The 13791-nt window shown below is 39.3% G+C and overlaps 1 protein-coding gene across 1 annotated transcript; it reads right to left on the reverse strand.

Moving 5' to 3' along the window:
• Window positions 1-8749: 8749 nt before the first annotated feature.
• On the reverse strand, window positions 8750-12521 carry LOC119491895 (histone H3.3A). Its single transcript, XM_037776160.1, has 4 exons — window positions 12384-12521; window positions 11003-11146; window positions 10673-10826; window positions 8750-10281 (listed from the first exon to the last, which is right to left on the reverse strand). The coding sequence occupies exons 2-4, from the start codon at window positions 11128-11130 to the stop codon at window positions 10153-10155; spliced, it is 411 nt and encodes a 136-aa protein (XP_037632088.1). The 5' UTR covers window positions 11131-11146; window positions 12384-12521; the 3' UTR covers window positions 8750-10152.
• Window positions 12522-13791: the final 1270 nt, after the last annotated feature.

Consider the following 13791-nt stretch of genomic DNA (forward strand, 5'->3'; position numbering starts at 1 on the left):
ACATCCTTCTGGAAACAACAAGTCAACATGTTTTCATCTCTGTGACTCAGTGGCTATTTACATGCCAGTTTGTCTGCGTACTGCCAACAACAAACAACCAGTCTGTTTACGACTGCTTACATATATATTTACTGAATGAATATATATATATATATGCATTTATATACCTGTTGTTGTAGGAAAAACATGGTTTTATATGTACCAAACCACAGGCAGCAAATCTAAAGTATGTTATTATCTCGCATAATTTACAAATCTACTCTATAGATTTACATAAACGGGCCGTTACAACAGAGTGGCCATATGGCTGATCATCTAAATATCATTAAAATTGATGTAGACCTACGAAATGTACTGTATATTTTAAAATGGAAGCCCATTTCAGTGTTTTTTCATCATTATTTTTCATCAAATATGAGTTATTTGGCAGTATGTCATAAGTATAGGTATATAGAAGATAAGATAATAGGCTCATAATCATGAAATAGTATTTTTTTTTTTTTAAAAAAGGAGAAAAAAGAAACAAACTTGGGTACCTGTTTCAAGTGTCATAAATGATCTTCCATAAATAAATAAATAAATAGATAAATAGATAGATAAATAAATAAATAAAATCATAAATAAATAAACAAACATGAATAAAAGTAAACGTAAAGAAAATAAAAGTATAAATTCATGTATAGTTTGGCTTAGCAGGCAATTTCTTCCTTTCTTTCAGCTGAAATGTATTAAAACTTCTTGTATTAAGACTTCTGTCAGACAATAAGAAAAAAAAATTCTTCATTCTAATATTAAATATTTTAGCATTTTTATCATGTGTTTCTTCAGTTTTACCGTGTCTTTCCCTCCGTCATTACAGAGTCTAAACTTGACTCAACATTTAAAGACAAATAGTATATTTTGTGAACTATCAGGGATAAATTGAAAAAAAATACAACTAGTAATTTTGTGCATGTTGAAATTTGTTTAGTATTGAGTTGTAATTTTTGCCTGTACTCTCTAATGTCATAACTGGTCATTAGGGGGAGCTGTAAAGAAACAACATAACATAATGACAGAGAGACTCCTGTATGTTCTCCTCTCCCTCCCCTCTGGTTGCTGGTAGCAGTGTGACTAGAGAAGCACATGGCCGGCCAGACACTGGCACATTGGCACAGCAGCACAACTCACAGTCGTGAACTACAAGAGAGATTGAACTTTGGAATGACTTAAGTTATTTAAAGTCCCCCTCCAATCAGAAATGTGCTTTGCTAATTGTTCCTTCCTGTGATGTTTGAGCTCCACTGTACAGAACGATGTACTGTATGTGCGGAGACTATAAATCTGTTTTCACATTGAAGAGGGAATGTACGTGGGCGGTAGCCTTTATGACATCACAACCAGTTGGGAAGCCAGTGGTCCAATATGCAGCTTACACAAGTGTGATGTGTAAACCTCCAGTGAACATACAGAGAATGGACCTCATAGTGAAGTAGGAGACATCTTGTGTCCAGCCGTTACACCCCACCCTTGGGCAGCCCTATTGGGATGGCTGTGGCTCAGGGGTAGAGCGGGTCATACACCAATCATCGGTTCAATCCCCTAGTTTACATGTCAGAGTGTCCTTGGTCAAGATACTTAACCCCAAAAGACTAGAAAGGTGCTATATAAATGCAAGTCCAAATGCAAGTCCATATTGGGGCGAACAACACTCCACCACTGACCCAAATCAAGCACAGAAGACACCTTTAAAACACTCAAATCCACAGGATTTATTAACAAAGGCATACAAACAAGCCAATAAAAAATCATAGTCTGAGATGCCTCTGACTTCTGCTGCTGGGACAGGAGCTTTCAGCACCACCTTCCCAGGCCAGGTGCACCTTGTTGAGCAATGCAGCACACCTGGTCAGTGCTACCGGAGAGAGGAAAGGGACAACAACACAGGGAACACATACAGCAGTTAAACGTTTGAAATGAACAATATTCTGGATGTTTCAATGAAGAACAAGGACCAGAGGTAGGCTAACTTTAAGATTTTTTAATGGGTTATCAAACTTTGTTGTAAAAGAAAAAAACATATCAAATTATTATTCCATGCAGAGTTTTTATGTGTCTTAAAACATGTCTGGAGGGGTCTTTATTTTATTTAGGAGAGGGAGATAACTGATTACTCATTTCATGCCCCTCATGCAGGATGTTTTGCTAGTTTATTCAAATGATTTTTGTACTGTAATATGTTTAGATTTTCAACCTTGTTCCCTAAAGGCCCTACGCTGACTGGTTGCAATCAGTGGCCGTTGGGCCTTTGTTGAAAGTCTGTGGCCGAACATCGCGTCATTTTTGCACCAAGTTTCACACTGTTGAAATACAGGTATACAAACTCCTGATTTTCTTTTTCTCATGAGGCGGAACATAACTTGCATGTTGGCGGTCAACTGGCCGTTATCTTTATGGTATGTTCAAGGTTGGGTTGGGTGTTACAGATTTTTATATTTTGGTAAATCTCCAAGCCAAATCAGATATACAGTATTAGATTATGCTAGTTTAGGCCTAACTGAGCTCAGCAAAATACTACTGTAACTGGCAAGTTAGGCATCCCCTTTACTCTGTGTTGTGTTGCGGTATGTGACGAGTTGGGATGAAAATGTGTTGGAAAATATGAATCATTTTATTTTTGTTAATTAGAATGAGCTGTTTTTGAGCTATGTTTCTACAGTAGCTCAGAACGGATAAATCAAACAGTGGCTCTAGATAGGCTATAGGGTCATTCGCATTTTAACGTTTTTGCGTCGGCCACCGTAGTTCTCCTGCACACTTGGCACACGGGAGAAATTTCAGTTGGTTTCAATCTGCCAAATCCTTAATAGCCTACTTCAGGCATATCTCTCAAGAAATGGAAAAGACCAGCAGCAGCATTTAACTAAAATAAAACCTCTTCTATTGAATTTATGGAAAGTAGAATCACACTTTATAAACAGTTTTTGCCCCACAAACTCTGGGTCAGCGACAGAAACTTGCATTAAGTGATATTTTTTGCAATTACCACTGAATTAAATCGCGTCATAATGTGAAGGGGTCATTTGTTGTGCTAACCCTACACATAGTTCTAAGCATTTAGCAACTTTTAGCTTGTTGTTTTGGTTTTCCTACTGCACTTAAACTGTGGTTGTGTCTCACAGCTCTCATCATGACCCATAATACTTGTAGGCTATACATAGAATATGCTAAAACAACATGTGCTGTCGGTGTCAGTTCTTGTTAAACAGTTTGTGTGGCCCCTGCTGTGTTGCTAGTTGACAACCAGGTTGTGCTAATGGCTCAACACGGTTAATCCCTGGAGCGATGCCCGACTCCCTCCACACCCCCACCCTCGGGTCCCTCAGCCCCCCCACTCCCCATGTCTCTTTGTGCACTAGTACACTACATTAATCTCAGTGGTGCGCTCATCTAGTCTGAACCCACTCACCCCCCTCCCCCCCCCCCCCCCATCTCTCCCGCCCCTATAGGCTACATGGCCCCAGCACACTCAGAAAACACACCCCCATGTCTTTCCCATTTACTGCCAACCATCCCACTTCTTTCCGAAATCGACAATCCGACAATCACACCCATGCACTTCCTGCAGTAATCGGCCAGGTGTTTGGAGGGGTGAGTGTAAAACAGACTGTGCGTTCCAATACCCACACTACTATACTATTTAGTATGTCCGAACAATATTTTGTATGTCCCAATACATAGTACGTCAAATGTAGTATGCCGAAAATACCAGGATGTCCTACTACATCTGGTCGCATTTTGCAGTATGAAAGCCAGCATGCATTTCTGGCTATTCTGACCCACAATCCTCTGCGCAGCGGATATCATTTATGAGCAAGAGGGTCAAAGTTCAAGGTGCAATGTTATGACGAAGTAGTATGTCCCAGTTGTACGTTAATCTGTCATTTCCAGGTATGTGAAAGTGGTAAAGTAATTACAGTTTGAGCTTCCTCAAGCTCTCTTTTTTTTTTAACGAAATTACATAATTACTTTTGTCATTTTTTTGCATGTACAACTGAGTGCAACACCATCGATGCCTTTGAGGAGAGACTATCTGAAAATGTGTACCCTTATCCACATATGTGTGATTTACCCTCCAACCCATCCCGACTCCACGTACAACGCCTTCGAGTGGCCATTTGGAAGTGGTATTAGTGGTAAATGACACATAATAAGACCTAGTTTTAAGCATGCTGAGGCCTTTATGATACATTTACCTTCACCTGGGGAATATTATATTAAAGGGACAGTGTGTAGGATTTGGTGGCATCTAGTGAGTAGCCCTCCATTCACTCCTCCCAGGATATACATAAGGAATAAAAGAGAGCAGATAAGTGATATGTGTGTATATTAACTCGCTTTTACGTTACCTGGGCGACCGTAGTTCTCCGACACGTTTGTAAAACTGTGGTAACGTGAGCCGAAGAGTGCAAAACCGTGGTACCGCCAGCCGTTGGCTGACTTCTGTTGCTCCTAATGTAGTGTTATTATGGTAAGGTGGTTTTGCACTCGGCGGCTCACGTTACCGCAGTCTTGAAAAGGGAGGAGTGAACGAGAGGTACTGAGTTGGTTGCAATCTGCAACCACACCACTAGATGTTGCCAAACCCTACACATTGTATCTTTAAACATGCTTCAGTGTCTCAATCTATCTCTGTTCCTCCACTTCAACTGCACTCATACATTCTCGTCTGGTTCAGCTATGAAAAGTACCTCAGCAACTACGACCCCCATCCATCCGCCCACCCACCATATATACTGTACATCTGTCCCTCTTCCTTCTTCCCCTTCTGTCCCTCTCTACTCTATAACCCTCCTCCCTTCCCAAAGACACACACACACACACTGTACCAGTTGTGTACTAATCTGGGGTTGACCTCTCAACCCGCCCCCCCCCCACCTTCCCCCAACACACACACATCTCTCTCTCTCTTCCTCAACATCCATCCACTTCTCTCTTCCACCCACACCCCGTCTCTCCATCCCCTCATCCCCCCCTCCCCTTCCAATCCCAGCACTGTGTTAATCTGGTGCTGGTCTGACGGTCAGCACTTTGAGCGGCAGACAGACAGATTGGCTTTAATCCCCTGAGTGCCACAGATGGAGCGCCACTACGCAGACCTTGGGGAAGGCGAACGCACAGTTGTGCGCACACACACACACACATACAAACTCAACACACACATGGACAAAGACATACAATTAGGAAAAAATAACTATGCACATATCTTTTTTAGACGTATTCACATGTACGGTCCATTATGTGCTCAGCAATTAGGACAGCGTACTGCTAATGAGTATGTCACATCATCATGATGTTCCTCTAATGTAAAAGCACCATAAAGTAAATAAATACACACCGTGCTCCGTGTTTCTGATGAACAAAGCTACAAAGTGCACGTAAAGAACAAGTGGGGGTTATGTTGCAATCATTAGCATAGTGGAAAATAAAAAAGGAAGTTTAGATCATAAATAAGGTGGCAATTTAATGTAACCACAGGCCCGTTTTGCCCTCTTTTACTCAATTTGAGCTCCAGCTCCTAGTTTGCACATTAAAAAACTCAGTAGAATAGATATTTCCATATTGTCCACACAATGCAAGAAAAATGCAATCATCATAATTCATCATTCATAGGACTTATTTAGAACAATAAAAGCCTGCTCCCACATACTGGACCAGGCTTTGGGTCCAAATCCTGAAAGAAAGTATTCTTTGATATGCCGCCATGTAATCCTGCAGTTAGATTAGCTATTTCTGTTTTTTATATTTTAATCCAAAGATTGAAATAATTTCATGTATAATTATCTGGTTAACTATGTGAACCTAGTTGTCACTGTAATCTGGGAAAATGTACGTTTCTGATACAACTGAGAAGAGAACAGATTATATGAATTATTACATCTTCATAGCAGGACTGTATGTAGAACTGTAAACATTCTCAGATTACATGTAATAAATGAAACACCTTTGCAGTTATAAAAGCTAGACATATACATAACTCCAGTGATTCCCAACCAGGGGTGCTTGTATTGTACTTCAGCTGTTTCCACTCTACTTTTAGTACATACTTGAAGCTGCCCTTACAAAGTACATAATGTTGCATGCAGTATGCAATTAATTGGGACATACTACTTCCTCATAACATTGTGCCTTGAACTTTGACCCTCTTGCTCATACAGTATATTCGCTGTGCAGAGGATTGTGAGTCAGAATAGCCAGAAAAGCTGCTGCCTTATGTAACAGAAGGTCTTTCTTCTCTTTACTACCTCGAGACACAGTTCATGACGGCCCCCTGTTAACTTTGTTTTGTATCGCTGATAGCAGTGGCAGCCAACAGTCTCTGCGTTGTGTTTGATTGTAGACCGACGGCTGACGGTTGACGTTCAAGATGGATTTATTTGCTTACCTTCACCTGGGAGATACAAGCCCGGTCTCTTAGATTATACATTATACATAGACTATACATTTCATTTTTACAGATTAAAATTTACACAAACACACACTCACCTGAGAGATACAAGCCCGGTCTGACTTGTTCCCCCAGTGATGAGCTTTTATAGCTCCATCGTTACCATGGTTACTGTAGTATTAAATATTAAAGGTCCCATATCATGCTCATTTTCAGGTTCATACTTGTATTTTGTGTTTCTACTAGAGCATGTTTACATGCTGCAATGTTAAAAAAAAACTTTTTTTTTTACATCATACTGTCTGCCTGAATATACCTGTATTTACACTCTGTCTGAAACTCTCTGTTTTAGCGCATTTCAATGGAATTGCAATGGCATTGCAATGGAATTGCGTTGCTAGGCAACAGTTTGGGTCCATGTTTACTTCCTGTCAGCTGATGTCATTCACATACACTGCAGCAGGAAATGTTTAAAACTGTGTGATAATCTATATATTGTATATTTTTGACATCACAAATGGACAGAAATCCTAACGGCTTGTTTCAAACGCACAATTTCTGAATACGGGCTGTGTGTATTTCTCCGTATATTGAGCGTTTTGATAGTTTGACAGTTTGACAGTATTTATATTTCACTTAAACCTGCTTTATAATATAAAAGCCATGAAAATGTCACTTTTTCCAATATGGGACCTTTAAAACACTCAACTGGGTGGAGACGGCGCTGACCCTCACCCTGATGTTGACTGTATGTGTGTGTGTATCTACACCACTGTAGCTGTGGGTCCCATTCAAAACAACAGGATTAAAGGCTGGTGTTTGATTAGATGTTTGTTTATGTGTTTCATTATAATGAGTATAGACGAGGCCATAGTGACGTGGGTGAATGTGTGTGTATGTGTGTGTGTGTGTGTGTGTGTGTCTTTCATTGTAATGAATATGGCTGAGGGCTAGGCTTCATCCCTTTTAATCAAGGAAGTAGAAGGATGAAATGAAACACTGATGAGGGGAATGATGTCGAGCCAGAAAAGAATATTAATTGTAATGCTGGAGTCTCACATCTGTGTGTGTGTGTGTGTGTGTGTGTGTGTGTGTGTGTTTGTGTCTGTGTGTGTGTTTGTGTTTGTGGGTAACAATTTCCCAGATAGAAATAGAAAACCAGGTAGAGTCGTATATTGTATCATCAGGTGAAAAATGTGTAAAAAGGGAAATTCCTGTTAGAATTTGATCACAATCCATTAGTAGAATAACAAAGAGGGATGTGAAGAATACATGTAAGTTTGTGCCTGTTTAAGAAGGAGAAAAGCGAGGGATGAACATTTAATAATACTGTCTCCTACTTCACTCCAAGCTAAAGCCCAATTTAATATCAGCAGGAGATCCATCCCTCAGTATGAAGGAGCTGATTTTACCAACGCAAACATGGTGCTTTACTGCCATCTAGTGGTGCAACTGCTGTCAGGGTTGGATTAGAGTAAGGATGCGGAAGAGTATTAAAGAATAATTTATGGATCTAGGATTATAGATCATATTATGTTAAGGTAAAGGAATCAATCTGGGAGAGGTTGGTAATGATGTGTGAGCATATATGGGCTTGTAACATTTATTGTTAACCTCAAAATATACAATGGTGCAGTAATATCCTTTAGCTGTTCTTTTAATAGTAAACAAGAGATATGTTGAGTTTTAGGTGCTGATTTTGCATTTCCTAGGCTGTTTTTACCATTGCAATGAAATCCTAGCTTAGTTTCAGCAATGTCTCAGTTGTATATAGTCATGCACTGTTTGAATTTACTGTACTTTGTAAGAAGAACCATTTAAAATGAAACCGTGGGTCCAAAGGTGATCCATTACTGGTTATTTACCTCATATTTCTCAATGCTAGTGCCACCAAAACAAACAACGATGCAGGTAACAGAACAGTGGTGGCCTTTTTTATTTTCTATCCAAACCATCACCTTATTGTAACTTCCTTTAACTGTAGGTATCATAATAATATATTATTTTATTACACAGCCCTGTTGAATACTCGATTCTGGTTGGTCAATCTTGGTGTTGAACAAACCGTTGTTATGGACACAGGTCTGATGTCAGACTCTGGAGGACCGTTTTTGTCTCAAATTATTGATTTCATGTACAGCTAGCTGGTCATTGTTGTGCAATAAACCGCATCCTCCTGTCAGGGTTTATTTCACAACAATGACCAACTCACTGTACATTATTCCTTACATAATATCATATAGGTATTGTTATTATTATTATAAAAGTGGGTGTGATAAAACAGATAAAAGTGGAAGTGTGTATACCACTGAGACAGAGGAGTGTGTGTAACATCCATTTATTACCACCTTATATGACAAATCTGGAAATTACAAACATTATTTAATTGAAACATCATCCTCAACATTTCAAAAAAAAAAGAAAAGAAAATCAAATTGAGCAAAAAAATAAAAATTAAGTTAAAAAGGTGACGAGTCAACCTGAGAAACGGTACACAGACGATCAACTGATCCGGAGGAAAACAAAATAGAAGCAAAGGGGGGACGTATACAGAAAACAACACCAGTATTATTTGTCATGTAACACTGATTTACAACAATTTCACATTTTAATCAGTTATTTTTTTGTTTTTAAAAAAAATATTTTCACACTTTGAGAGCTTTTGGTTTTGGAGAACATTACAAACCTAGATGAACCTTTGTTATAAAAAGGTCCTTTTATTTAAAAAAATGAGCCACTGCTACAAAAGTATCTCTGCACCGTACTCGAGCTCTCAAGCTTTGGCTTTAAATAATTAGATGAAACCAATTTGAACATCACAAAAACAGGTGAGGTTAAACTCTTCTGTCAGTTAGGAAAAAGAGCGTCTACAAGAGGATCAAACTTTGGTGCCAAAACGGGTCAGTAGCTTCACATTTCAGTAGAAAAAAATCTGTTCAAATCAGTTTTTTTTGTTTTTGTTCTCTGTAGGTGTTTTAATCTGATTTATCCCCCCATCTCCACGTCATCCACAAATAGTTTGAAATGAAAACAAAAATCCTGTGCGTGAGACTCATTTGGAAGGAAAAAAAAACTAACATGATGAATGACAGCAATATGGTAATCATAAATCTCAAAAGATGCTGATGGATTGTATACAATATGCTGTGGTGATCAGAGCCAACACTCATGCAGACACATACAGGGACAGAAAATCCAGCCTCGGCCGTCACGAGAAGACCGTCGTCTCTGCACGTTTCTGAGCGAGGCTGGCAGAGGATAGAGAGCAGGAGAAGAGGACCGGGTAAGTTCTTCTAGCACCCTGCTGCAGAAAAGAGACAAGAGTCCCCCAGCAGACACATACCCGACCTCTCCTCCTGGCTGTCCCTCCCAAATTTGCATTGTTCTACGTCATGTTTTTTCCTTATTCTATCCACAAATCATCCTCTCACCCACAGAGTCCGATTAGAGACAGTGCAAACCAGGAGACGTGTGCTTGAGGAGATCTCATCACCAAAGAGTCGGTACATGCACAAAAAGAGAGTACCCTAGAAGTCTGCTGCCGAGAGCACTAAGAAAAACACAACTATACACTTTATCCATAATATAATCAGTTTTCTTCTACACACTACTAACACAGGGAGGGAGAGAGGGAGGGTGAGGGGGCAGAGGGACGGAGAGACGGACCGGTGAAGGAAGGGCAGGACGAGGTGAAAAGGAGAAATACCAAGAGGAGGAGAGAGCGTTTAAGCGCGCTCCCCACGGATACGACGTGCCAGCTGGATGTCTTTGGGCATGATGGTGACACGCTTGGCGTGGATGGCGCACAAGTTGGTGTCCTCAAACAGACCCACCAGGTAGGCCTCGCTGGCCTCCTGCAGAGAAGGAATACAGAATGTCAGTAGAGCAAAAATTATTGATAGTTTGACACTTTTTGAGATGGAAAGTAACTAATTTAGTGACAAAAATAATCAATAAATTAACTGTCATGAAATTGTCGTAAGGTAAAGCCCTAGCCATGAGTCCCTGCAGAATTGTATGAATACATTGTGTGCATGTACAGTAACGTCTTCAGTAGACCTGCTTATATGGATAGACAGGCCTTTTGCCTATTCTGTATGTATGCACATTAATAGTATTTTATAACTGCGCTTTGTCTTCTGGTCCAGCTTTTACAACATCATAGTCATGTAGAGTTTATTGATAGTAACAATTAATCATTTGCTAATGTTGCGTGCATGGTGTGGATTTGATTGTGACATTGACCTGCAGAGCTCCGATGGCTGCACTCTGGAAACGCAGATCGGTCTTGAAGTCCTGGGCGATTTCTCTCACCAGGCGCTGGAAGGGCAGCTTGCGGATCAGCAGCTCAGTGGACTTCTGATAACGACGGATCTCACGCAGAGCCACAGTACCAGGCCTAAAGAGGAGAGGCAAAAATGTACATATGCAAAATTTGAGATGGGAGCAGCTGAATTGACCTGCTTATATACAAACGTATGTTATCCTTCTTATACAACAAGGGGCATGAAACTGACGCCTCCCTTGTGTTGTTAATCTTTCCAACACAAACAGAAGAACTATGTGATCTCTCACCTGTAGCGATGGGGCTTCTTGACACCACCAGTGGACGGGGCGCTCTTGCGAGCAGCCTTTGTGGCCAGCTGTTTACGTGGGGCTTTGCCTCCAGTGGACTTACGGGCAGTCTGCTTGGTACGGGCCATGGCTACTAAAGATCACCTGAAGAAGATGAGGGAAAAGGAGGATAAACGGCTTTGGTTTATTACGTCTTCATCTGATTTCTTGTACTCTCTTTACCCTGTTCACTCAGAAAGAAAAACAAACATGATAACAGACAGAAAGTAAAATATTGTGTTCAATATATTTTGTTGGTTTGACATTACTCCTACACTTGAGGTGAAGCCACTGTTGTGGAAGAGGAGTCTTCCTTAATAGTGATTATTAATTATATAAATCTAAATAGATAGATAGATAGATAGATTTATAGTAACTTTATTGATCCTGAGGGAAATTCAAGTTTCCAGCATCACAGTTCCATAGTGCAAAACATGTTAGTAAAAAGGCAGTAAAAAAGTTAATAGTGCAAAGTACAAAAAAAATATACCAGATATAAAAATACAAGGAGATGAAGAAAACTGTTAAAACTGAATATAATGCAGGGTAACAGCTGTGATACAGGACTATTAAAAAAGTGAATATAGTGCAGAAGAGACTGTTAAAAATGAATATAGTGCAGGGTAACTCCAGTAGCTTAGTCTATGAAAGTGCACTGTGTGCATTATTATCTGTCCTGTCTCTAAAATACAGTTACAATACAGTTTTAAACTTGAATTAACTTTTTCGGGAAGTAAACATACAAGACAATCCCCATCACAATCAGTCGGACAAAAACGTCAATCAAAGACGAACGGCGATCCTATTGGCTGTTGGACCAGTGCGTTTCTAAAAAAATATACCGTCTGAGCCAATCAGCGTGCAGAGTCTTCAAAAGTGGGCGGGCTCTACAGCTGCCTTCCACTGTTGCTAGGTCCCGCCCACCACAGCTCTGATGATGGCGGCGGTTTGATGCGCAAACGGGATAAAGACTCAGAGCTAGAAGAGCGACGGAGTAGCACGTAAACAACTCCAATTTTACAAATAACCGCTGTTCAAGCGTACCGGGAAACAGCAGAGCAACACAGAAGACATCTCAAGGAACTCATACATAGTGTTAGTTGAGCGGATCGGTCCATAACGGCTGAGTAGAACCGAGCCGAACCGGAGCAGACTTTGTATTTTCAGCTCATCTGAACGGCAGCAGAGAAGAACCGCGTTTCAACCGTTTGTTATTCTCCGCAACACAACCGAGTTAAAAGCGTTTTTAACACTTTAATGCGCCTAGAAATACTATAAAAATACAACTTTAAAATCTAAAGTTCATTCATAAAACGGTGTGGTGTGTTTTGGAGGGGCTTACCTGCGGGGGAAAGTGAGTAGAAGTGCTGAGAAATGTTTCGCTTGTCTCTATTTTCTTCTTCGTTTCCACAATGAGAAGCAGCGTCCAGCGGGAAGATGGCCGCCGCGTCAATCATCCTCCCACAATGCAACAGCGGTCATAACAACACTGTTTTCACTTTGATTAATACTCTTTCTCTTTTCTTTTTAAAGTAATAATGAAAACACACATTCTCAAATTTGATTGTTTGGTGACCTGTAGATGTGTCTTTTTATTTTTAATTTTTTTTTTTTTTTTTTTAAATGTAATTTTCTACAGAAAAGTTGAATTGTTAAATTTTACAATAAAGGTGTTTCAGTTTAAGTATGCCCCTGGATTTTATTCAGATAATGTATATAAAATAAAAAATATATAATAATATAAAAAAAAATACAAAATATAAAAGAAATACCCAAATATTAATTATTACCTCAACCTTAATATTTAGTGAACAATTTGGTGTTTTAAATGGTGACCAATAGATGGGAAATACAGACGTGCTTTTTATTCAAGTCAAACCGAAAGTTTGACATTTGGCATTAAAAAGTTAGTTGTAGTTTTTACCGATAAATACAGGCATATTCGGGCCGACAGTATGAGGAAAATAAAGTTGTTTATTTTAACTTTACAGCACGTAAACATGTTCTAGTAGAAACAAAAAAATACAAGTATGATCCTGAAAAGTAGCATAATATGGGACCTTTAATATTTGGTGTTTTAAATAGTGACCAGTAGATGGGAAATACAGACGTGCTGCTGCTTTTTGGAGTGTTTTGCCTTTTTATTCAAGTCAAACCGAAAGTTTGACATTTGGCATTAAAAAGTTAGTTGTAGTTTTTACCGATAAATACAGGCATATTCAGGCCGACAGTATGAGGAAAATAAAGTGTTTTTTTTACTTTACAGCACGTAAACATGTTCTAGTAAAAACACAAAATACAAGTATGATCCTGAAAAGTAGCATAATATGGGACCTTTAATATTTGGTGTTTTAAATAGTGACCAGTAGATGGGAAATACAGACGTGCTGCTGCTTTTTGGAGTGTTTTGCCTTTCTCTTTAGGTCAAACCGAAAGTTTGACATTTGGCATTGAAAAGTTAGTCATAGTTTTTAGCGGTTGTTAAATCGGCTTTGGTTTGAAAGCGCTGCAACGGATAACAATCGTGACAACTGTTAAAAGTCTGATTAGAAGTGACTCTTTTCTCTTCTCTTTTTAAAGAAATCATGAAAACACACAGGAGCTATGTCTCAAAATGAATTGTTTGGTGAGCTGTAGATGTCTTGATTTTTTTTTTTTTTTATTAATTTTTAAAAGTAATTTTCTACAGAAAAGTTTATTAGTTTTGGATTAAATTTACAATAAAGGTGTTTAATTTTAAATTTGCCCCA

This window comes from Sebastes umbrosus, chromosome 7, assembly GCF_015220745.1.
Source record: "Sebastes umbrosus isolate fSebUmb1 chromosome 7, fSebUmb1.pri, whole genome shotgun sequence".
Lineage (NCBI taxonomy): Eukaryota > Metazoa > Chordata > Actinopteri > Perciformes > Sebastidae > Sebastes > Sebastes umbrosus.